At 35.5% G+C, this 20,969-nt stretch overlaps 8 protein-coding genes across 9 annotated transcripts; 5 read left to right on the forward strand and 3 right to left on the reverse strand.

The window, feature by feature from the left end:
* Positions 1 to 2,665: 2,665 nt before the first annotated feature.
* On the forward strand, positions 2,666 to 3,987 carry LOC108970419 (cytochrome c-type heme lyase). The gene is made up of 3 exons (XM_018935769.1): positions 2,666 to 2,824; positions 2,950 to 3,552; positions 3,614 to 3,987. The coding sequence occupies exons 2-3, from the start codon at positions 2,957 to 2,959 to the stop codon at positions 3,870 to 3,872; spliced, it is 855 nt and encodes a 284-aa protein (XP_018791314.1). The 5' UTR covers positions 2,666 to 2,824; positions 2,950 to 2,956; the 3' UTR covers positions 3,873 to 3,987.
* Positions 3,988 to 4,626: 639 nt separating this feature from the next.
* LOC108970410 (MICOS complex subunit Mic60) lies at positions 4,627 to 8,153 on the reverse strand. The gene is made up of 11 exons (XM_018935760.1): positions 8,109 to 8,153; positions 7,558 to 7,691; positions 7,286 to 7,500; positions 7,179 to 7,222; positions 6,924 to 7,114; positions 6,715 to 6,863; positions 6,475 to 6,641; positions 5,883 to 6,411; positions 5,519 to 5,677; positions 5,166 to 5,454; positions 4,627 to 5,103 (listed from the first exon to the last, which is right to left on the reverse strand). The coding sequence occupies exons 1-11, from the start codon at positions 8,151 to 8,153 to the stop codon at positions 4,926 to 4,928; spliced, it is 2,100 nt and encodes a 699-aa protein (XP_018791305.1). The 3' UTR covers positions 4,627 to 4,925.
* A 255-nt stretch (positions 8,154 to 8,408) lies between these two features.
* LOC108970420 (39S ribosomal protein L35, mitochondrial) lies at positions 8,409 to 9,187 on the forward strand. Its single transcript, XM_018935770.1, has 2 exons — positions 8,409 to 8,533; positions 8,594 to 9,187. Exons 1-2 carry the CDS (start codon positions 8,509 to 8,511, stop codon positions 9,100 to 9,102), a joined length of 534 nt encoding a protein of 177 aa, XP_018791315.1. The 5' UTR covers positions 8,409 to 8,508; the 3' UTR covers positions 9,103 to 9,187.
* A 204-nt stretch (positions 9,188 to 9,391) lies between these two features.
* On the reverse strand, positions 9,392 to 10,885 carry LOC108970418 (fumarylacetoacetate hydrolase domain-containing protein 2). Its single transcript, XM_018935768.1, has 3 exons — positions 10,667 to 10,885; positions 10,153 to 10,549; positions 9,392 to 9,929 (listed from the first exon to the last, which is right to left on the reverse strand). Exons 1-3 carry the CDS (start codon positions 10,762 to 10,764, stop codon positions 9,438 to 9,440), a joined length of 987 nt encoding a protein of 328 aa, XP_018791313.1. The 5' UTR covers positions 10,765 to 10,885; the 3' UTR covers positions 9,392 to 9,437.
* A 653-nt stretch (positions 10,886 to 11,538) lies between these two features.
* On the forward strand, positions 11,539 to 13,888 carry LOC108970415 (isocitrate dehydrogenase [NAD] subunit beta, mitochondrial). Its single transcript, XM_018935765.1, has 7 exons — positions 11,539 to 11,727; positions 11,905 to 11,949; positions 12,006 to 12,104; positions 12,172 to 12,288; positions 12,350 to 12,805; positions 12,875 to 13,000; positions 13,063 to 13,888. The coding sequence occupies exons 1-7, from the start codon at positions 11,686 to 11,688 to the stop codon at positions 13,291 to 13,293; spliced, it is 1,116 nt and encodes a 371-aa protein (XP_018791310.1). The 5' UTR covers positions 11,539 to 11,685; the 3' UTR covers positions 13,294 to 13,888.
* A 113-nt stretch (positions 13,889 to 14,001) lies between these two features.
* On the forward strand, positions 14,002 to 16,400 carry LOC108970416. Its single transcript, XM_018935766.1, has 5 exons — positions 14,002 to 14,550; positions 14,612 to 14,749; positions 14,819 to 14,981; positions 15,070 to 15,304; positions 15,860 to 16,400. Exons 1-5 carry the CDS (start codon positions 14,249 to 14,251, stop codon positions 16,114 to 16,116), a joined length of 1,095 nt encoding a protein of 364 aa, XP_018791311.1. The 5' UTR covers positions 14,002 to 14,248; the 3' UTR covers positions 16,117 to 16,400.
* A 125-nt stretch (positions 16,401 to 16,525) lies between these two features.
* LOC108970417 (testicular haploid expressed gene protein-like) lies at positions 16,526 to 18,216 on the forward strand. The gene is made up of 5 exons (XM_018935767.1): positions 16,526 to 16,869; positions 16,943 to 17,077; positions 17,167 to 17,266; positions 17,545 to 17,770; positions 17,878 to 18,216. The coding sequence occupies exons 1-5, from the start codon at positions 16,583 to 16,585 to the stop codon at positions 18,129 to 18,131; spliced, it is 1,002 nt and encodes a 333-aa protein (XP_018791312.1). The 5' UTR covers positions 16,526 to 16,582; the 3' UTR covers positions 18,132 to 18,216.
* On the reverse strand, positions 18,113 to 20,834 carry LOC108970409 (kanadaptin). Of its 2 annotated transcripts, XM_018935759.1 has the most exons (5): positions 20,243 to 20,427; positions 19,628 to 20,174; positions 19,423 to 19,559; positions 19,019 to 19,204; positions 18,113 to 18,962 (listed from the first exon to the last, which is right to left on the reverse strand). In XM_018935759.1, the coding sequence occupies exons 1-5, from the start codon at positions 20,330 to 20,332 to the stop codon at positions 18,207 to 18,209; spliced, it is 1,716 nt and encodes a 571-aa protein (XP_018791304.1). In that variant the 5' UTR covers positions 20,333 to 20,427; the 3' UTR covers positions 18,113 to 18,206. The 2 variants fall into 2 exon arrangements, with proteins under 2 accessions (XP_018791304.1, XP_018791303.1); XM_018935758.1 differs by having other exon boundaries at positions 19,628 to 20,834.
* Between the last annotated feature and the right edge of the window lie 135 nt (positions 20,835 to 20,969).

A 20,969-nucleotide genomic window follows, 5' to 3' on the forward strand; every position in this document is an offset into this window, starting at 1 on the left:
TTTTCTTAACGCTGGATGCCAGCCCCATGTCAACGCCGTACTGTCACTGCAGCCACTCAACAACCGACACCCATCAGTTTCAGTCACTCATCTTATCAACGCTTATGTGAAATGTTCACTTGCATGTATGTATGTATGTATGTAAATAGGCAAAAGTCCCTCATCAAATAATATCGCCATTTTTTACAATTCTATATTGTTTCTTCTGCCGATTTTCTCCCTTCGCTATCTATTTTTTCTTCTGGAATCGTAGCTTTATCCCTGACGCGTTGTGAAATCTTTTAGGTAATTTTCTTCCCTCATCTGCTTTTTCAACGCCGTTCTTCAAACTCCGCATGTAGATATTCCTTCTTTGTAATGCCTTCAACTTTTCTTTTTTATTCTGGCAGCGAATTGAAAGTGTAAGGAGAGTGTATGTTTGCTTTTTTGTCATTCTTGAACATAAAAGGACACGCACCGCGTCGCATCATGAAAGGATTGATTAATGATTCGTTGATTTTCGCCCTTATTCTCTTTAGTTACACTTGGCCAGGCCAACTAATCCCCGATTGTCTTACAGCTCTGCCATCTAATGCGGAACAGACTGAAAAAATTTATATTTTTGCGTAAAATGGGTTTTAATAAATAGTAAACATAAGTTACTAAAACTAACAATTGTTAAATTATAGTAATCAAAATATTACAAAATCATTTGATACCCGAAAATGAAGCTCGGGTCATTTTGTTTAAAGAAGTAGGCGCCACTTCTCACACCTCGCATCAATGAATTCATTTATTAAGAGAACACTTCGGCGAGCAGATATTTTCACGTTTTGTGTCGGTCGATAGCCCACCAAGATCGTGTGATATCAGACCGTTAGACTTTTTCCTGTGGGCATATGTAAAATCTAGAGTATATTCGGATAATCCACCTTCGTTTCAAGCCTAGGAGCAAAACATTCACCAGTTACCCGTGGAAATGTTCGAATAATAGTAAAAAATCTCCATTAAATGGGAATTAAATATCATTTAACCGAGTTACTTGGCCACGGGTGCGGTAAGTTATGTATGATTGACATTTTTTCGTGTCATCGTCTTCGTCTGAATCCGAGTATTGACTAATCATTACTGCAATTAATTACTTTTCTTTTTGAAGAATCTACTTAGGAAGCTAAGAAATTGAAGAATAAGTATTTAATTTTTACTCTTAATTTTTTTACGACGTTATCAACCTATCATAAACATCAACAGTAAACGTCCCCTGGACCACATCATGATCTACATTGTCGAAATGTTACGCCAAAAGTGTTTAAAGTTCAAAGTTATTCAGAAGTACGTTTGCGAAGGAAACGTTTGATTTTACATTTTTAGTGATCAAATTTAAAAAAATATGCAGAAATATTACACAGGAAACCCAATGAAACAAAATTTAAATCTACACCCAAAGAAAATGATTTCTTTCAAATTTAATTTTCAGTATACATATATACCAAATCTTAAACGCATTTGATTGTACAACAGCAGAGAACGTATATTTATATATATATGGCTATTCTCAACAAATCATAAAGATATTGGACATTATATTTCATTGAGCCTGAACAGGAATAGTAGGAACGTCTCTTAGAATCTTAGTTCGAGCTGAACTAGGACACCCCGGAGCACCCCGGAGCACCCCGGAGCACTAATTGGATATACATATATATAAATAGACGTTCTCTGACAGCAGCAATTTGCAACAGACCTTTATACGAGTTGTGACTTTTTGGTAATTTCCTTACAAAAACATAAACTGGGAAATATACACATGCTCAACAGAGAACGTATAAAAGACGCAGAGAACGTACATGAGTACCAGAGAACGTCTATCATAGAGAAGGTTCACGGCGCCGAGATCGTAAAAATATTTTTGGCTAACTCGGTCGAGATGAGCCAGTTTCACCACTGCCAGCTCGGCAGGAGAAATTTTAACATTTTCGTATGAACAGAGCTGAGCGTGAAATAAAAATTATGCTCAAAACTATATATTGCTCTAACAGACGCATGTTCGCTCTTTTACTTATGTTTCTATACAGTTTACATGCAGACATGTGTATTCATATGAATTCTTTTTGTGGATATTTATGAATACATGTGCAATTGAATACATTCGAATTAAATTACTTTTCAAAGCAAAATTCGTATGTACATACATATGTATGTATGTATATAACAAACTATCATAATATTATTAAAAAAATTAAATATATTACAATAGTGATAAATGTACATTAATCGTACATTTTATCATTCAAAACTTATCTATATATCACATGTTTCATGACCATATGTACATATGTATGTGTTTATGTTCGCTTTCGCGAATTCAAATCATATTATTACTTATCAATAATAACATGTGCGCGCTGCTCATATGTTCATAAATATGCTGGCATAACATTGGCACACAAATAAATACATACACATTTACATTAGATGGTGAGTACCAGAGAACGTACAGAGAAATTGATAGACGTTCTCTGTCTATATTATACGTTCTCTGCCTATCATATACGTTCTCTAATAAAAACAAAGAAAAAAATATCACCACTTTAATAGACATCCATTTTTGTTTAGTGTGGCAACGCTATTTGCATCCCTCAGAATATGTGTCAAATTCAACTGTCAATTGTGTATATTATAACCTTAAAGCTTTAAATAACACCATTAGCACTCGTAGATTTGCGCTTACCCCTCGTGGGGGAATAATTTTTGTAACAAAATTACATAAATTGATAGAAGTGTAATCTCGACTGGTTTCTTAAATTACATTAATAAAAATATTAAATTTAAAATTGCTTTAAATGTAAGTGCTGACAATATGTGAAATATACTTTGGAATTGTTTAAATTATGCAACAACATTGACCCACTATAGGGGGATGTAAAATCATATGACCCAGTTTAATAACAAACATTAATATAATTATAGATTGATAATGGGTAATACAATCACAAGCGTCCGTATGGAGGCAGCACCACAAATGCCTAAAGATCACATTCACATGGCTGCCACGGGCGCTGCACCACCCCCAGAGTGTCCAATGCACCAGAAAGGCGTTGCTGTTCCAACGAATACACCACAAAAAGAAAAAATTACAACTACTGCCACTGCACCATCATCCGAGTGTCCGGTTCAACATGGTCAAAGTGATATTAACCCACTCAATATGATGCCACCTGCCAATCAACAACCAGCACCGGATCAACCCTTTTCTCTGTCCACAGACCGTCAAACATCGAGCATACCAAAAGTGACAGAAGACGGTAGTCAGCAATTCTGGCAATATCCAAGCCAGCAAATGTTTTGGAATGCAATGCTAAGGAAAGGTTGGCGTTGGAAGAATGACGATATTTCACAGAAAGATATGGGCGATATTATTTTCATTCATAATGCCAATAATGAACAAGCCTGGAAAGAAGTACTTAAGTGGGAAGCATTACATGCTAGAGAGTGTGGAAATCCACGACTAAAGAGTTTTGGTGGTAAAGCTGCCGATTATAGTCCACGTGCACGCATACGCAGCTGGCTAGGGTATGTTTTTCTCTTTTTTACGACATTATCGGCTCAAAATAATTATATTTATATTTAAAAGCTATGAATTGCCGTTCGATCGTCATGATTGGATTGTTGATCGTTGTGGTAAAGATATTCGTTACGTTATTGATTACTACGATGGCGGCGTGGTGGACAAGGATTATAAATTTGCAATACTTGACGTTCGTCCTGCAATGGACTCGGTCGGAAATGTTTGGGATCGTATGAGAGTCGCTTATATGCGTTGGAAGTTTGCAGCATTGGACTCCCTTGCAGGCAATCGTACAGAAACTGACAGCGGCAAAGTTGACCAATAAACTGAATTGACATGTTCTCATAGCTCGTTTTTGAATGCAGGCGATAGTTTAATTTATTTCAAAACTACTGGACTACACTTACTAATTATGTATATATTTAACTGATAGGATATTCAAATAAAATATTTACCAAAACAAAAACCTTAATTAAGTTTTATTTAATTTTTTGTTTAAGTATTTTTGTTCAGTAATTGTGATTATTATAATCTGTTAAGGGTATTAAATTGCCACGAAGCTTGTAACACCCAAAGGAAACGGCGGACTTATAGAAAAGATATGTACAAATGATCAGCATTATGAGCTGAATCGCTTTAACCATGTCCGCCTACCTGCCCGTCCGTCCGGCTGTCTAAATATACGTGAACTATTTTTAAAGATATACCTATGAAGCTTAGCACACTTCCGAAGAAGCTGCTCATTTGTAGGAACCGTCTGCGGATCACTACAGCTTAAAGTTGCCTTACAAACTGAACGTTCAAATACAAATTTTGGCACGGATTATTCTCCAATTCAGTGGTGTAACCTCTTAAGAAATTGTTTAAATAGAATCTTTACAGCATATAACTGACCGATCACAGTCACGAGGCTTTCTTATGGCTTTTTATGCTGTAAGAAATGCTTCTGTAAATGGTTTTGTGGCACCGGTAGCTAACAGCTGTTTTTTGTTTGATTTTTAAGACTATTAATGGAACTTGAGTAGAACATTTAAAGAATAAAAATCATTCACAAAATAAATAAACAAAAATCACCAGCATTTTCAACCTTCTTATTATTGCGTACGTGTTTCTTCCTTTATTTCTTTATAAACATTACAACAACTTGATCATTTCTTTACATTCGGAATGCGCAACTAAATAAACAATTATAAATTAGACATAATTTCAAAAACTAAAAAAGACTATGTAAAATGAATTTTAAACAATTATATAAAGCGTTGATTTAATTTGCCGGATAAGTATAATGCAAATACAGTAACTGATTGATACCAATGACTTCCGCATGCAATCGATTTTTCTTCATCTTTTGTGGTTTAAGTCAATTCAATATTTTAATTTACAAATATAACAGGCCACTTGCAGCAGCATGGGCCATTAACGTATTGGCAGCTTGTTTGGTTTCCAGCGTTAGACGCGTTTCATTTAACCAATCACATGCAACGCGACGTGCGCCGCCTTGCAACAGATTCATGTACTTCAAGGCCTGCAGCAGATCTCCACGGTCAACGAAATACCTGAAGCAAGAAACAAATGCTGTTCAAGTACATATGTAAGGTGTAACATCAATTATACTTACCTAGCCCTGTTCAAAATATCATAGGTATCCAATTTACTGTAATCAAATGGTTTGTTTTGCAATTCATCCTGAGAAATGGGATTATCAGGCTTCAAAATGAACAATGATTGCAAGTATGACAGGAAATAGATGGGGAGGCTAGCTCCGCCTTCCGGTACCAGCGCTAGTTTGCGTGCAACGCGCTCTACATTAATGAAACGTTCACGCAAAGCATCTTCTGTGAACACGCCACGCTCACTGGCGGCAGTTGGTAGGTTTTGTATGACAACAGAAACCAGCTCGTCGCCCTCTAAAAAACAAAATTAAATAGATATTTAGAATCGGAAAATCGTTAAATCGCTTTATATCATTACCAGCCACTTTAGAAATCGCCTTGATTTCACTCTTCAGCGGACGCAATTTGTTGCGCCAGTGTACGCCAGGTTCACCAGTGCTTACTGTAGCCCACAAGGCCTGACAGGCAGCCCAAAGTGCTTGCGCTTGATGAGCAGAACGCTCCGACTCAGCTCGCGCTGTAAATATAAAGAATTTATTATTTATTCACATTTCGCGAAATTCCATATCAATAATATAATAAAATGAAAATGAAAAGGATTAATTGGGTGATCTCTGTACCTTTCAACTCATCATCAATTTCTTATTAGTAGCGTTTATAAAGTTTATAAAGAGATTCGTTATAAATTTGCACATTATAAACAATGAATGAAGTGTGCTTACCTTGTAGAGCAGCATCCATGCCGCGCATTTTGCCAACCATAGCCGCAAGTTGTAATTTATAATTAGCCTTTTCCGTGGCCAATTTGTCTTCCAATTCACGTGTGAAGTTACGCTTCATTTCGCTTTCCTTCATGGCTATCGCATCGTTCAAATGATCACTATGTGCTTCAGCTTGTTTTTTCAATTGTTGGCGCAATTGTTTTTCGGCATCAGCTCGGATTTGGAAAATTTTCTTATGTTGTTCGAGTGCCAGTTTTCGCTTCTCAGCTTCCAAGTGATAATCCAATTGGGCTTTAACTGCATCCGATTCGTTATCACCGCGGAAAGTATCTATGACACGTTTTAGCTTAAGTTCACCATCGGTTTGCAAACGTTGCAGTTCTTTTTGGTAAGCCAGTACATGGGAGTAAGCATGCATGATAAACAAATCCAAATCTTCCTTTGACATATTTAGTTTTTGATCCGCCAAATTTAAACCGGGGAATATGGACTCAATTTCCTCAACGAAGTAGTTGCGTGCTTTTTCCACCTAAACCAATATTATTGTCGTTTACTCAACGGTGATAGCTATTGCCTTTTATATTATACTCACGTTTCTCCAATATTTTTCGGACACGGTGGCAAGATCCTTATGCTGATATAATTCATCTTTGACGTGGTTAATGTGTTCCACCAATGTTTTAATTTTTTTGCGTATGGTAGTGATTTGCTCATGATTATCAGCGGTTGCAGCTTGGCTTAGTGCAATCTCACACTTTTCTAAATACATAAAATTGTGAGTTTGGATAATATATCGAAATATTTAACAATTTCAACTGCTGTCTTTGATTACCAATTTTGTCAATAGCTTCACGTGCAGAGTTTTCTGCAGTAGCAACGGAAGTGTCGCGAGCACTTGTCTTGTTCCTTAAGGAAGTCCATCTCGAGATGTCAACATTATCTATGGCATCATCAACGACTTTGCGTACATCATTGTTAAAGCTGAAATGGGAGTTGAAGCTTATATTAGTTGGCAAATTGAGGAAAATCATTGACAAATACCTCTTGAGAATAGTAATCGCTTTGTTGTATTCTTTTACAGCTAGCGCAGCTGCAACCTCTACTGCATTTTCCAAGTCGGTCACATCCTTCGGCAAAGGCTCAGGTTGTTTATTTATTTTGACAGGTTCGCTAGGTTTGGCAGTAGCAGGCTTTGCGGCAGGCGACGCTTCTTTAGAAGCACTTGCTGTAATCTAAATTGATAAACTATTATGTTGAAATTAAACTTTATGAATATATATGTGTATAACAACTCACTGGTTTTGCTGGCGAGGAGGTTTTCGTTGTGGCAACTTCTGATTCTGTGCAGTTTTATAATTTATTATTTAACAATAATTATCCAATTTAGAATTCAACAAACTTACGCTTAGCAGCGGGTTTTTCGGAGCCTCCAAACCAACCAGTGACAGTTGATGTGGCGCTATCAATCGTTTTCGTAACATTGTTGAATTGTTTCTTGACACCATCAAACTGCTTATTTATATCTTCAAGAGGATCTTTTGACTCTAAAGCAACTTTTAAAACGTAGTCGGCACCAGGAACATTTTGTTCGACTTGTTTTCGAAATTTCGGGTCGTATCTGAAAATGTATATTATTTATATAAATAAATGAAACTTAAATGTGATATTAACTGACTTCGCGTATCCAATTACTCCACCGACAGCGACAAGTGGCGATAGAAATACCAACACTTTGCCAAAACCTGCTTCTCGTACATTAGGTGGCAGGCCATTGCTAAAGTTTTTTCGGCTATATTGGCTCAATGTGATCTGAAAAGCAATTAAAATTAAATAAAGAAGTGATCTCAATACGCAAACGATAGACGATGGGTATCTAGTATTAGATTAATAATAACAACAGTTGTCATTACTGTGGTGTGGCTTTTTGTAGAAAGTTTACGCACCATATGCTACAAAAACGAATATGTATTGCAATTTAAGATTCATATCTATTTTCTTTTGGAATTTGGATTATATTTGGTCAAAACGTATAAATATTGCATTAATAGATGACATAACAATCAATTTGTCTACACGGGTGTTAAGGTGAGGAGAGCGCTCGCTGCCCCTTTGCTTTCCGTTTTGTTAAGTGATAGTGGTTGTAGTACCTCACGCATAGATGTGATGACGGCACATAAGCATTTTTATATCTTTTACAACACAATTCTTTAAAAGAGTTACACTAACCTGTATGGCGTCTCGGCATGGTCGTTTCAGTGCTAGCCGATACATATTGCTATAAATTTTGGAATAATTAATATCGTGGGTGCAATTCCAATTCTTTTGCGAGCCGGTGCTTAACGTCCTCCCGCGATCTAGACAAAAGCGAAAACTTTTTTCTGCTTTGCTCCAAACTGAGCCACTATTTTGCACAGAGAGTAGAAATGTTACGATGGCAATTAGGGAGAGGTAATTAGAAATACAATAATAAAAACTGACATCTACATGTGTCGGCAATGTAGTGCATTAACGTCATGGGTAAATGTCAATATCATATGTGTTATTTTTTTTTTGGTTATTTTCTACACGGTTATGGAATCAATCTGAATTATACATATAATATTAGACCACAAAAATAACACAAAATATGCTTCGGACATTATTTTCTGGAGGTAAATTTGTAAATATTTGGAAATAAATCAATATGTCACAGTAATCATTTAATTTTTCAGCCGTCCGTACGGTCAATCAGCTAGCTAATCAAAACATCGCAATCGGCCCCATCAAGCGTGGATTTTCTTACCAAATCTGTAACCAATGGGCTAATACAAATTCCACACTTCTTTCTAAACTACCATGCTCAGTTTCAACAAATTTGTTAAAAGCCGTTGTGCCAGGATTCAGTGCACCTCAACAGCAAACACGTTCGTTAACGAAATTCTCGCTCAATAAAGGGAAACGAAAATCTGTAAAGGCTGTTCTTAAACGTTTTAAACGTCTCGATTGGGGAATCTGGGTACGCACTCATACAGGCCGCAATAAAAAATTGTTTAAGAAATCTCCCGAGCTGCGCAGAAGATTACGTCAACACATTTTCACAAATTCAACACAGAGTTACATGCTGGACAAAATGGTTACTAGTTTTTGGCGTCGTCCGAAATATTACATAGATGACCCATACACCCCATACCATAAAAGAGATGAATTCTTTGCAACAAAAAGTAAAACTTTTAAAGTTTAAAATACTTTTGTGCAGACATCTACATTATCATTAGCTATGTTTATATTATAAAATACAAAATAAACATTTGAAACAAAAATCAGAATTTAAGTAAATGAAATTTGGAACGGCGGGCACCAAAACATATTTTTCTTTAAAATCAAAACTACATACAGCATAAGTTTGTATTAAAATATAATACATTCGTTACAATTTATAAATGATTTCCTTTATTTTTAGTTACAGTTTCAATAATTTCCAAAATATAACAAGAATTTAACATATCACAAAAGTAAATTTTTAAATGCAGAACCATTTTACACTTATTTTCAAAATACCCTTTGCAAATTATCACTTCAAGAGTCTGCGACTACTTTGTTAACCATTTTACCCAAACATTGAATTTCAGTTTCAATAACATCACCAGGTTTCAAATACTCTGGTGGGTTTCGGTACATGCCAACACCCTTTGGTGTCCCAGTTAGAATAAGATCACCTGGCTTCAGAGTGATACTCTGCGTTAATCTATGTATGACGTCATCAATTTTGAAAATCATATCTCCGGTGAAGTGGTTTTGCTTTTCGACACCATTGACAACTGTGCGGACATTTAGATCATATACGTCTTTGATAAGGCTTTTATGAACAATTGCTGGTCCTAAAGGAAGAAATGTATCCATTGTTTTTCCTATTAGGAATTGCCCTCCATTACGTGACTTTTGCCAATCTCTAGCAGAAATGTCCTGAGCTATTGTGTATCCAAATACATAATCCATGGCATTTTCCTTTGACACCTTTCTGGCTTCCTTTCCAATGACCACAGCTAATTCAACTTCCCAATCAATTTTCTAAAATATTATAAATCAATTTATTTAATATATATATAGTTATCTTATGTTCAGTTTAGTTAATTGGTAAAAGAAATATTCATTTAAATAATTTCAATATCAGTTGACGACTTATCAGAATAATTAACATACTTATCACAACACGAGATCAGTTACATACACATACATACATATGCAGATATGTAGATACAAACATACTTAAAATTATTTGTTGAGGACTTACCGTAGTGATTTTATGTGCGATAACGTCTCCAGTTGGACCTGTCAAAGCTGTGTTAAACTTGCTGAAAAAAATTGGCTCGCTGGGAGCAGGTTTGTTTTGCTCTTCACAATGATCTTTATAATTCAATCCAATGCAAATGATCTTTTGTGGATTCACAACTGGCGGTAAAAGAATGTGCGCATCGGTCATTTCTTCACTTGGGAGACCTTTTATCTTGCGTTGAACCTCTTCTATTGAAATTCCTTGAGAGATAAATGAAACCATATCGTTGGAAATGCAAGCTCCACCGGATAATTCTACGAGCTTTGTTCCATCCTCAGACACTACTCCAAGCCGCCTACGGTTATCATTCTTACGCAAAAATTGTACGAAACGCATTTTCGGAATATTAGATCCACTAAGAATTAAAAAATAAAACTAAGTTAAGCACCTCTCTTGTTGAACGAAAAATATGGTCTAAAAGACTACGCAGATTAGACACATATCAGCTTTCTAAAAATTGTCTGCGGCTCACCTTGAACTCTTCAATCGAATGAATTGCAATGGAGAATTGCCACCGGCTACAAGTTTAGAGCAATTTTTATGCAGACGTAGACCGACTCTTAAAGCCATGCGAATGTACGATTTAGAACTTTAGTTATGAATTTAGAACATCAAATTTTGCAATACAATTTTTACACCATGAATTTACTAGTAATTATATATATATATTTTTTTAATTTATCTTAATTAATTTTTCTTATTGTTATAAAAAGTTAAATCAAAAGTCAGTTATGTCATTTGTTGCAAAAAGATAACAGCTGAAAATCTATAAAGAGAGAGAGAGAGAAATTTAAGAAATTCACACTGATGGCTAAATAATATACGCAGGACCATCGCAACTTCGCACTGCATTATCGATTTTAATGCAATTTACGATTTAATAAAATAAATATTGCGATAAGTTATTCTGTTTGATAAGGAAGAAATCGTTCATATAATTTGCAGATATTGTAGATTATAATATAATAATTTAATATAATATAAAATAATAATATATACATTATGTTATAATCTACATTCTCTGTTATGTGCCGTTGTTTGGCTGGGATTCTTCCCTATGTAGAAAATAAATTTAAACGGATTTATATACATATGTAAGTAAACAGCGTTGTTAGCAGACGGAAACAATTATATTGCCATCAAATAGGCGTAAATTCTGGAAAATTGATCAATAATTTTATAAATTTCTCAATAAGCAAGCGTTATTTATTTTATTAAATAACAATTATGAACATTATTTTTGCTGAGAATTTTCTAGCTTTGTATTCAAATAATTAGATTAATAATAGCAAATGGCAATCACATTTCTTCTTAAACATCTGTTCGACTGACGATTTGACAGTTTTCCTTTGGTGTCGAATAGTGGAATGCTTCCATTGGAAGATCTTAAATCGATTTGCTGATTGTTGGGTTCTCCAACTTTATTTTTGAACGGAGCGGAATTTCATATTTAACTGGGGTTTTTGTAACTGTTGACACCAAATAATAAATATGGCATTGCTAGCAAGAACCTTCGGTCGCACGCTGATGCAGGTAAGTAGATCTTTGTGTATTTTGCAGCTGAAATGATTTATTACTACTTGACAGTTCTTACATAAACAGAATCGTCGTAGCGCGAATTTAGTGCAAATTTTGAGGTTACAAGCCTTAAATAAAATTAACGAACTTTTATTATGAATTTTGGTATTTACATATTGTATATTTTTTTAGGCGACAGCGGTCCGCTCCATTCATACCACCTCGGCGGTTAACCAAGTAAGAAATTATATATATAAAATTTTGTACGTTAGTTTTTATTGTACATCTAACAGGACTCTGGTGCTCTTGGCGGTAGCCGTGTGACATGCACATTGATTCCAGGCGATGGTGTCGGTCCGGAATTGGTCTATGCATTGCAGGAAGTGTTCAAGGTAATTATAAATATCAAAAATTATAAAGAATGTATCCATTATATTTCAAAATATAAATATCTTTAAGGCAACCAATGCACCAGTGGACTTTGAAAACTACTTCTTATCCGAGGTTAACCCGATTTTGAGTGCCAAATTGGAAGATGTAGTGGCTTCAATTCAAAAGAATAAAGTTTGTATTAAGGTAAGAGAGAAAATAAAATGCAAACTCACAAATCACCACTAGCACTTAAATTTCATTGCAGGGTATTTTGGCCACTCCAGATTACAGCGTTGCTGGTGAACTTGAAACTTTGAATATGAAATTGCGTAGACAGTTGGATCTGTACGCCAATGTTGTGCACGTGCGCAGTTTGCCCAATGTAAAAACCCGCCATCAGAGCATTGATACCGTTATTATCCGTGAACAAACCGAAGGTGAATATTCCGCGCTTGAGCATGAATCTGTTCCCGGTATTGTTGAGTGCTTGAAAATTATTACTTCAAAGAAGTCTATGCGCATTGCCAAGTTCGCCTTCGACTATGCCACTAAGAATAACCGCAAAAAGGTTACTGCTGTGCACAAAGCTAACATTATGAAGTTGGGAGATGGACTCTTCCTTAAATCGTGCGAGCAAATGGCCAAGCTGTACCCACGTATTCAATTTGAGAAAATGATTGTTGACAACACAACTATGCAAATGGTTCAACGACCAAACCAGGTGAGTACAATATTTATGCGTTAACAAAAAAAAAAATATCAATATATCACCGTTATCTTTAATTTCAAGTTTGACGTTATGGTTACACCCAATCTCTATGGTAACATTCTCGACAATATCGGTTCCGGTCTTGTTGGGGGTGCCGGTGTCGTTGCTGGTGCTTCATATTCGGCAGAAACGGTCGTCTTTGAGCCGGTAAATTGCACATATGTCATATAGTACATTACCTCCTTTACTTAACAAACTTGTTATTACAGGGTGCGAGACATACTTTCGCTGAAGCTGTGGGTAAAAATGTTGCCAACCCAACTGCCATGCTTCTCTGTGGCGCTAAAATGTTACGTCACGTCAATTTGCCAACATACAGCGAAATGATAACTAACGCTGTTAACAAAGTGCTGAAAGACGGCAAGGTACGGACCAAGGATTTGGGCGGCCAGTCGACAACACAAGACTATACACGTGCTGTCATTGCCAACATTCATTAAACAAAGCAACAGCTGTGAGCGACAAAACCAATCTAATAACAAAGCAAATTCAGTTGATTATTATTATCTGGCTTAATACTAGACATAATAAAATTAAGAGACGATCAGCCAACAAAAGTGTCCAACGGGGTCTTCAAAACATCGTCAGATGATATTGAGATTATTCAAACAAAATTTTTAGCGTCCACTACTGTTTATATTTTTATTTGAAGTATTAATCTGGCGAATATGTACTTTAAAAACATTTTGAATTATAACCGTTGTATTATGTACTCGACGATTTACATTTATTCTAATATACACATACTAGTTAAATTTTTGACCTCACTAGACAAACATATATAGATTTATAATATCGGCTAACAACTTGATTGTTATATTTATTTGTTTTGTCATTATAATGCATTATTTACATTTTTATTTCTACCAAATTGCATGTAACGGAATATACCTTATTTAACTAAATCGCTAGCACAGTAAACTTTATTATGTACAATCATGCCATACAAATATGTCGCAAATGTTGCTTCTATCCTGGCCTGACGATCTTACGAAATGTTGAGACAGAATAAAATCAATGATGTTAATACAGGAATTAGAAAAGTGTATTATTTCACAAAAAAACACGAAAACATGAAAGAGGGTTAAAACATAGAATACTTTAAAAATTCGATTCGATTCATTTATTTACGATATCAAGGACGAGCAGATAAATTTGTCATTGTGCGATAATGAATTGTATTTCAAAATTTCAGTATATAATAGTTGAACGAGAAAATTTTGGTTGAAAGCAAAAATATAAAAAAATAACCGATAAGTTTTGCGTAAACAATCAGCTTAATGTTAAGCACCAACGCCAAAGCTAAACAAGCTTGTACTATTCGCTGGTGCATCGACTACACTTAAAGTTTGAACGGAATCGGTCGTTTTTTCAGGATATCGTGTTAAATTGGAAATGCTAATGAAAAAACTGCCAGCATACAGACCGCAATGCTGTATTACTCCATTGGCCGTGGCCGCGGAGCACATGTGTTTCTTTCCGGAGCTACGCTCACAATATTCCAAGCTGCTTGAACGCTACCAATGTATGGTAACCAAAAATAAGCGCATTTGGGCTCTTGCTGAGCCAAGACGTCAAACGGGCAAATATTTGACTCCTTGCTTTTGCCCAGAGATTGGTAACCGTAAGGTGGAGATTGTGCGGGATGATATGCCTTCCCGTACGCGTACAGAACAGTTAGCTTTTCCACCTGTGATGTAAGTTTTTGCTTCGCTCATTCAGTTTTACAATTTTATAAACCATAATGACACCTCACAGCCGACTTATGCAACTGAAAGAACGTGACTCTTTTAAGAGTTTCAGCAACCAACGTAAATCCACTGTGAATCGTATGTTACGTAAGAGTATGTTATCCTTGTATAGCCGCTTGTCGAACAAGCAACCTCCCACTAAAAAGTAAGTTGGTGAGAATAATTTATTTAGTTTGTAGGTGCTGTTTTGATTGGAACTTTTATTTTTTCGCAGAGAAAAACCGAAGAAGCTCACTGACGCTGAAGAGACGCTGAGACAGGAACGATGGAAGAAGCTTGCCAAACCACGAGTTGATATTAACAAAGAGGAAGAGAAGAAGGAAAAGGCAGCAAAGCTGGAAAAGCTAGAAAAAGCGAAGCAACAAAAGATACCGAAGGTACTAATTTAAGTTGCATTTGTTATTGGTAGACATTTTCAACTAATATACTACTTATTTTAATATGTAAATGCATGGATTTTCATAGGGGTACGGATTTATGGTTAAACCAAAGGGTGCAGGCTCGGCATTGCGCCGTTTCAAAAATTTATCGAAACCAAGACAATATGAAAGCGATGAACCCAAAGAATGGGTGTTAACCAACAATATGAAATACTACACGCCTTCCGATAGAATTTTAAAAATATCCAAACCGCGTATTTACGAAGTATTTGATCCAGAGGAGGTATACCGTGTGAAGGAAACGGCGCTCAACTACAGAGGTTCGTTTACAAAATTTAGGAATATAGTTCATACATACATATGTATATAAAAAAATTTAAACATATACAAAATTTGAAAAATTTTTTACAAAAACACAGGAAAAAACGTTAATTTCGGTTGCACCGAAGCTATAATAGCCTTTACAGATACAAAGATGTTATACAAAAACTTGATTTTCTTTTTGTTTGGTGAGTTTGTATGTCAAGTATGGGCTATAGTTGTCCGATATGAACAATTTATTGGGAGATTTTACAGTCGCCTTAATAATCCACACCAAATTTCGAGAAGATATCTCGTCAAATACAAACAATTTCCATACAAGCAGACGATTTTGATCGTTCAGTTTTTATGGCAGCTAGTATACATATGCTATAGATGTTATTAGGATATAATAAATTACGCTAGATAATTATTGTTATATTGGGACGACGGAGGTATATAACTGAGATAAAGTTAAATAAAAAATAATCTCAGCAACATTTGTACAAGCAATATTTAACGTCTGTTGAGAGATTTATTTCTTTATTAAAAATTCATTCATTCATTTCTTGCAGCTACGCAACGCATTAGGGAATTGGCTTCACCGCCCGTTTATCAGTACAAACCGGAAGTCAAAGAAGCGCCGTTCAAAACAAGTCCAAACGCCTTAAAGGCAAAGACGTCACAAAGGATAGTGGAGCTGGCGGCACCAAAGGATTACTTTGACAAGCATACCCGCCCCAATCCATATAAAGTATCTCCAAATGCGCTCCGTGCTAGAATTACACCGCGTCTGAGGGAGTTGGCCAAGCCGAAGACGTACATGCTTTAGTGTTCGGCCTTATCGGCATGATTTATTTTACTTGAAAGTGCAAATTATGTATGTGTTTTATTTAAATTTTAAGTTAATGTTTTTATTAAATAAATATGTAGTAGTAGGTTAAATGTGAGTTCTCATTCCAAATGATGCTGCTTGGTAGTGGGCTATTGTATTTTGCATCGGTTGTGATTGATTTGAAATACAGTGTCCAACCGCCAAATATTACTTTGGAATTTGATCTCTGCATTAGGCAATCGTTCGTTAAAGCATATTTGCAAACTCTGATTTGAGTATAAGAATTTGACTTTCTTTTCACTTGAGTCAGTTTTTCACCTGCTCGTTGATTATTTTTGGATTTTCTAAATCTAGAATTTCGGAATAATTTTTTCAAAATACAACCATATGAAATTGTTTTGATAAATATTAAAGTTCGAAACAAAATTTGTTGTGTAGATAAAAAATTAAAAAAAGGAAAAAAATGCATAAGGTTTCAAGGAGTTCCAAATGTTGTCCAACATTTGACCATCTTCCAGAAAATATCAGTTGTTTTCTACCGGACATATACAAGAGTTGGCATCGATTGGTGGAACGCCACAAACATATGTTTACGAAACGTAAACGTTTACTCAAAATCGCGCAGCATAATCGGCCCATCAAAGGTCGCTTCATACCCCAATGTCCTTGTAAATATAAAAAACCCATAGAGTTTGTTCGGGATGTGCGTATACGAACACGCACAGAACAATTAGCTTTGCCAGCAGTGCGGTAAGTCAATAAATCACAATCTGAGCAGATCGAACAATTTGTTGATTATATTCATATTATCTTGTTTTAACAGAAGACTGCTTTTATTTAAAGAAACGGTTAAGGACTTGTTTGAGCCCCTGCGAATAATGGGCATAAATCGCTTAATTCGTTTGAGTCTACTGTCTGTATATAGTCGCCTGACTAACATACAGCCGCCGCAAAAAAAGTAAAATATTTTTGTTTTTTTATGGAAAAAGAGAAGACGTTAAATATATACGTATGTATATACATAAATGTATATTAACATATTTACAGAGTTCCAATACATAAATGGGATGAAGCTGAATGGAAAAAGCACACAAAATATCTGAAAAAATTGGCGAAACCCAAAAAAGAACCAAAGCAACCAAAATTGGTAATTATAAGTTCAACTTACAAATAAATTAATTTTAAAAATAATAATGGATTATAAAAAAATAATAAATTAAAATACAAAAAATAAGAGAAAAAAAAAAAGAAATAAATAAAAAAACAATGAATTAAAAAGAAAATTATAATAAATTTAAAAAATATTAAAATAAATATTTATTAAATAAAAAAATAAAAATTAAAAAAAAAAATAAAAACTTAAACAAATAAAAATTATTTACAAAAATTAATTAAATGAACCTAAACCCTGCATTTATTTCATAGCCTGTCCAAAGGATGAAACTCGATAAGATGACCCGATTCAAGGCACTTGCTTTACCCAAGACGCATGAAGAACTGGCTAAAGAGCCTTGGGTACTAACACCAGCCATGAAGACTTATGAGCCATCGGAAAATATAAAGAAAATGGCATTACCAACAGCGCATGATGACTCCGCAATGATTCAAAGCTTGCCAGTACCTATTAACCCTACTGCTTTAACTTACAAAGGTAAATCCATAATTTTGCCTTCACATCTTACATATATGTACATATGTATGTATGTATATACTTAAATTTTTTTTAAATTTGATTTAATTTATTTTTCTAACTTTTAGCCACAAAACGCACCAAGGAGTTAGCTACAGCGCGCGAGAAAGGAGTGGGTGAATCGGACCTAAAGGAGAATCCATTCTCTATATCACCGAATGCGCTGAAGGCACGCCCTACCGCACGCATCAAAGAGTTGGCTGAGCCAAAGGAGTACGAAAATACACATATACGTGAAAATCCCTTCGCAATTTCTCCCGCCGCGCTTAAAGCCAAAGCATCACCACGGATTATTGAACTGGCAAAACCCAAGGGCAGTTAATATTATGTTTCTTTGTTATTTAAAATTTCAGTTTTTTATAAAAATTCATGATACAATATGTTAAAATAAAAAAACCTAATATCCATACTTGTCATTCAATTCTGTATAGCCATCACCACTTTGATTAGGTGGCGGCACCCACTTGGCATACTTTTCGTTGGATTCGTGCTCTTCTAGCTCCTCCATATCAATTTCTTGTCGCTTTTGACGTTGTCTTTGACGCTGTCTACGCTTTTTTCTACTATTTTCTGCTTCTGTAGAATCTTCTGAATGAGTGCATTCTGCTGAAGGTGACTTTGTATCAATTGGCTTCGTAGGCATATCAGCTGGCACATCATCTTGCCTATCGCCTTTGATTATAGGGATGACTGCGGGGCCGTACAACTTTTTGATACATTCTGGTGATGGCATTGTTTCAGTAATTTCTGTTTTCACAGTTTGTTTTCTTGATTTCGTTGCTTCAGTAATAGCTGTTTCTACAGCTATTTGCTTACTTTCCTTTCCTTCTTCAGAGGCAGCTGCTTTTATCGAAGAAGGTTTAGCTACGTCTTTATTTTTAGGTAAACTGAATTCATAATCCTCCTCTTCTTCTTCTTCATCGGAAGCCAAATTTGTGTGATTTACTTTTTCGCTCTTATTAGTTGTAACCATCTTTGCAATCTTAAACTTACTAAACTGATTGCGTTTTCCAATCATGGGTAGCTGTCGCTTTGTACTTGTGTCAGTCCTCGCCGTTTCGCTGGGCTTATTTAAGTGGAAATCTATTGGTTTTGCTAATTTTATTAATCTTTGCACTTTTTGTTTTTCTACATTAAGCCGTTGTTGTTCCAACTGCAAATAAAAATTATTATTTTTCTTACGGTGACAATGTTAAGTAGAACATTTACCCGTAATTTCCGTATTTCCGTCTTATCCAGGTTAGAAGTGTCATCGGTTAAGTTTTCCATAAAGAGATCGAGATCTTCGCTGTTATTCGACTGAGAAGCCTTAAGTCGTCGTTGTGTTTCTTGATAACGCGTTATATCATCTGCAACTCGTTGTAGTTCCACTACTAATTCAGAATCCTTCTTTAGCTGAAATTAAAAAAAAATATATAAACATATTTATTTTTAGGTTTAATTCTTAATATAAACAGGAAAAACATTAACATTGCAACGAAACTAAAAGTTTTATTTTCAAATAAAAAAGTTTCCCCCAAAAGGACTTGATTTTGATCTTCTTTATATTATTTTATAGGGTCGGTCTTCGACAAGTCCTTCTTTGCGTTACAAACAAAACGATTATTTCTTACCAAATCTTCGTATGTTAAGGCGACATTAGTTGTCGGATTTGATTTTCGCAACTTTTTTCGTTCAATATCACCCGTTCTGTCAAGAAAATCGTCTTCGTCAGAATCTTCTGTAGATTTCACTTTTCTTTTCAAAGGTTCTGAATGAAGAAAAGATAATGGTGCTAATAGTTTATGTTATCATGATAGATTTATTTAACAGTTTTACCTTGATTTGATTGACGCAGAACACCGTGTCGATCTAGAATTCGGCAAGCTTCCAAAGCACATTGCACAACACACTCCTTTTTGCGACCTTTATGCACAACCTCAGCTATGATAGGGCGGCCATATGCATCATCCAGTGGTAATTCTACGCGACAAACAAACGATCCGACAGACATTTCATCGCACTTATATTCCAATTGCAGCCCTTCACGTTCGAAATAGCCCCGGAGAGTTTTCTTAGGATCATCGAGAAATAATTCTTCATTGTTTGTGCTTGCAAATGGATTATGTGATAAGTCAGTTTCCTCATCTGCATCTTCCCCCATACCCCAATTGATTCCCTCATTACGTTCCTGCTCTGCTGCCTCTGCCTTTTTCCCAATCGCATCAGCTTCTGCAGCAGCTTGTTTTTGCTTTTGTTGCTCACGTAGCTGCGTTACAGTTAAATCTGACTCTGGTTCCGCATCTTCCTCTGGTCCTTGTAAAATATAAGATCTTGTGCTGGCACCCAAACGTAACATATGACCAACACGCATGCGTATAAAAACCTGAGGTGGTATACGTTGTTTATTTAAGAATGTGCCATGCGTACTCTTTAGATCGTATATATACCAACCCTCTGGTGGATCTGCACTAGTAGTGTCTGCGTTTTGCTCTGAATCAGATGGTGAACGTTGCTTTTTGGGGCGATACTGAAGAATTGCATGAAAACGTGAAATCGTGGGATGTGCCAATTCTAGATCGTTTGCCGGTGGTGGTAATCGTCCAAACTTCCAAACTGCTTGCTTTTGTAAATTATCGATTTCACTTATTATTTGACCCGATTTTAGAACTTCAAATTTATAGTTGGTAGTTTCGGGTGGCGGTTCAGACCATGGTGGCACTTTGTAAGGGCAAACTTGGTTTGGTGTATTGACAATAGGCGCTTTTGGAATTTCTTTTACTTTATCATTATCTACATCTTTAACATCGCTTGCTTGCGTTTCTGGCTGTTTTTCCACTTTGCCGGCTGTGTTTGGTGGCATTAGTGGAACTTTGAATTCGTCCATCATTTGTACCGTGATATAGTCTTTGCTGTATGATTTAAGCCCAAGGATTTGCTGGACTTAAATTACAATAGTATGATTGCAATGATTTACTACTATTGTAACTTTTCTTGATGAGCGCAAAATGTAGTAAACATAATAAATGTACAATTAGAAACTTAAACGTTTAGATGCCAAAAGAAAACAGCTGTTCATGCGGAAGAAAATTTGACGTAAACAATGATGCCAGTTAGATTATTTTTTTTATTGTTTTTTTGTTATATACTTAAAAAACACTTAATTGAAATTTTTTTTGTT

This window comes from Bactrocera latifrons, unplaced genomic scaffold, assembly GCF_001853355.1.
Source record: "Bactrocera latifrons isolate USDA-ARS-PBARC rearing strain unplaced genomic scaffold, ASM185335v1 scaffold_3, whole genome shotgun sequence".
NCBI lineage: Eukaryota > Metazoa > Arthropoda > Insecta > Diptera > Tephritidae > Bactrocera > Bactrocera latifrons.

What these genes read in the sequence shown, in the direction of transcription:
- LOC108970419 (XM_018935769.1), top strand. Translation starts at nt 2,957, where the DNA reads ATGGGTAATACAATCACAAGCGTCCGTATGGAGGCAGCACCACAAATG. An exon ending in CGCATACGCAGCTGGCTAGG is followed by an intron (nt 3,553 to 3,613) that starts GTATGTTTTTCT and finishes TATATTTAAAAG; the next exon opens with CTATGAATTGCCGTTCGATC.
- LOC108970410 (XM_018935760.1), bottom strand. Translation starts at nt 8,153, where the DNA reads ATGTATCGGCTAGCACTGAAACGACCATGCCGAGACGCCATACAG. An exon ending in CGAAAAACCCGCTGCTAAGC is followed by an intron (nt 7,223 to 7,285) that starts GTAAGTTTGTTG and finishes AAAACTGCACAG; the next exon opens with AATCAGAAGTTGCCACAACG. An exon ending in CCGAAAAATATTGGAGAAAC is followed by an intron (nt 6,412 to 6,474) that starts GTGAGTATAATA and finishes ATATTGGTTTAG; the next exon opens with GTGGAAAAAGCACGCAACTA.
- LOC108970420 (XM_018935770.1), top strand. Translation starts at nt 8,509, where the DNA reads ATGCTTCGGACATTATTTTCTGGAG. An exon ending in TCGGACATTATTTTCTGGAG is followed by an intron (nt 8,534 to 8,593) that starts GTAAATTTGTAA and finishes TTAATTTTTCAG; the next exon opens with CCGTCCGTACGGTCAATCAG.
- LOC108970418 (XM_018935768.1), bottom strand. Translation starts at nt 10,764, where the DNA reads ATGGCTTTAAGAGTCGGTCTACGTCTGCATAAAAATTGCTCTAAACTT. An exon ending in ATTCGATTGAAGAGTTCAAG is followed by an intron (nt 10,550 to 10,666) that starts GTGAGCCGCAGA and finishes TTTAATTCTTAG; the next exon opens with TGGATCTAATATTCCGAAAA. An exon ending in TCGCACATAAAATCACTACG is followed by an intron (nt 9,930 to 10,152) that starts GTAAGTCCTCAA and finishes ATAATATTTTAG; the next exon opens with AAAATTGATTGGGAAGTTGA.
- LOC108970415 (XM_018935765.1), top strand. Translation starts at nt 11,686, where the DNA reads ATGGCATTGCTAGCAAGAACCTTCGGTCGCACGCTGATGCAG. An exon ending in TCGGTCGCACGCTGATGCAG is followed by an intron (nt 11,728 to 11,904) that starts GTAAGTAGATCT and finishes ATATTTTTTTAG; the next exon opens with GCGACAGCGGTCCGCTCCAT. An exon ending in AAACGGTCGTCTTTGAGCCG is followed by an intron (nt 13,001 to 13,062) that starts GTAAATTGCACA and finishes TTGTTATTACAG; the next exon opens with GGTGCGAGACATACTTTCGC.
- LOC108970416 (XM_018935766.1), top strand. Translation starts at nt 14,249, where the DNA reads ATGCTAATGAAAAAACTGCCAGCATACAGACCGCAATGCTGTATTACT. An exon ending in AGCAACAAAAGATACCGAAG is followed by an intron (nt 14,982 to 15,069) that starts GTACTAATTTAA and finishes GGATTTTCATAG; the next exon opens with GGGTACGGATTTATGGTTAA. An exon ending in AACGGCGCTCAACTACAGAG is followed by an intron (nt 15,305 to 15,859) that starts GTTCGTTTACAA and finishes CATTTCTTGCAG; the next exon opens with CTACGCAACGCATTAGGGAA.
- LOC108970417 (XM_018935767.1), top strand. Translation starts at nt 16,583, where the DNA reads ATGCATAAGGTTTCAAGGAGTTCCAAATGTTGTCCAACATTTGACCAT. An exon ending in TTAGCTTTGCCAGCAGTGCG is followed by an intron (nt 16,870 to 16,942) that starts GTAAGTCAATAA and finishes TTGTTTTAACAG; the next exon opens with AAGACTGCTTTTATTTAAAG. An exon ending in TACTGCTTTAACTTACAAAG is followed by an intron (nt 17,771 to 17,877) that starts GTAAATCCATAA and finishes TCTAACTTTTAG; the next exon opens with CCACAAAACGCACCAAGGAG.
- LOC108970409 (XM_018935758.1), bottom strand. Translation starts at nt 20,678, where the DNA reads ATGATGGACGAATTCAAAGTTCCACTAATGCCACCAAACACAGCCGGC. An exon ending in CCTTAACATACGAAGATTTG is followed by an intron (nt 19,205 to 19,422) that starts GTAAGAAATAAT and finishes TTTTAATTTCAG; the next exon opens with CTAAAGAAGGATTCTGAATT. An exon ending in CGGAAATACGGAAATTACGG is followed by an intron (nt 18,963 to 19,018) that starts GTAAATGTTCTA and finishes TTTTATTTGCAG; the next exon opens with TTGGAACAACAACGGCTTAA.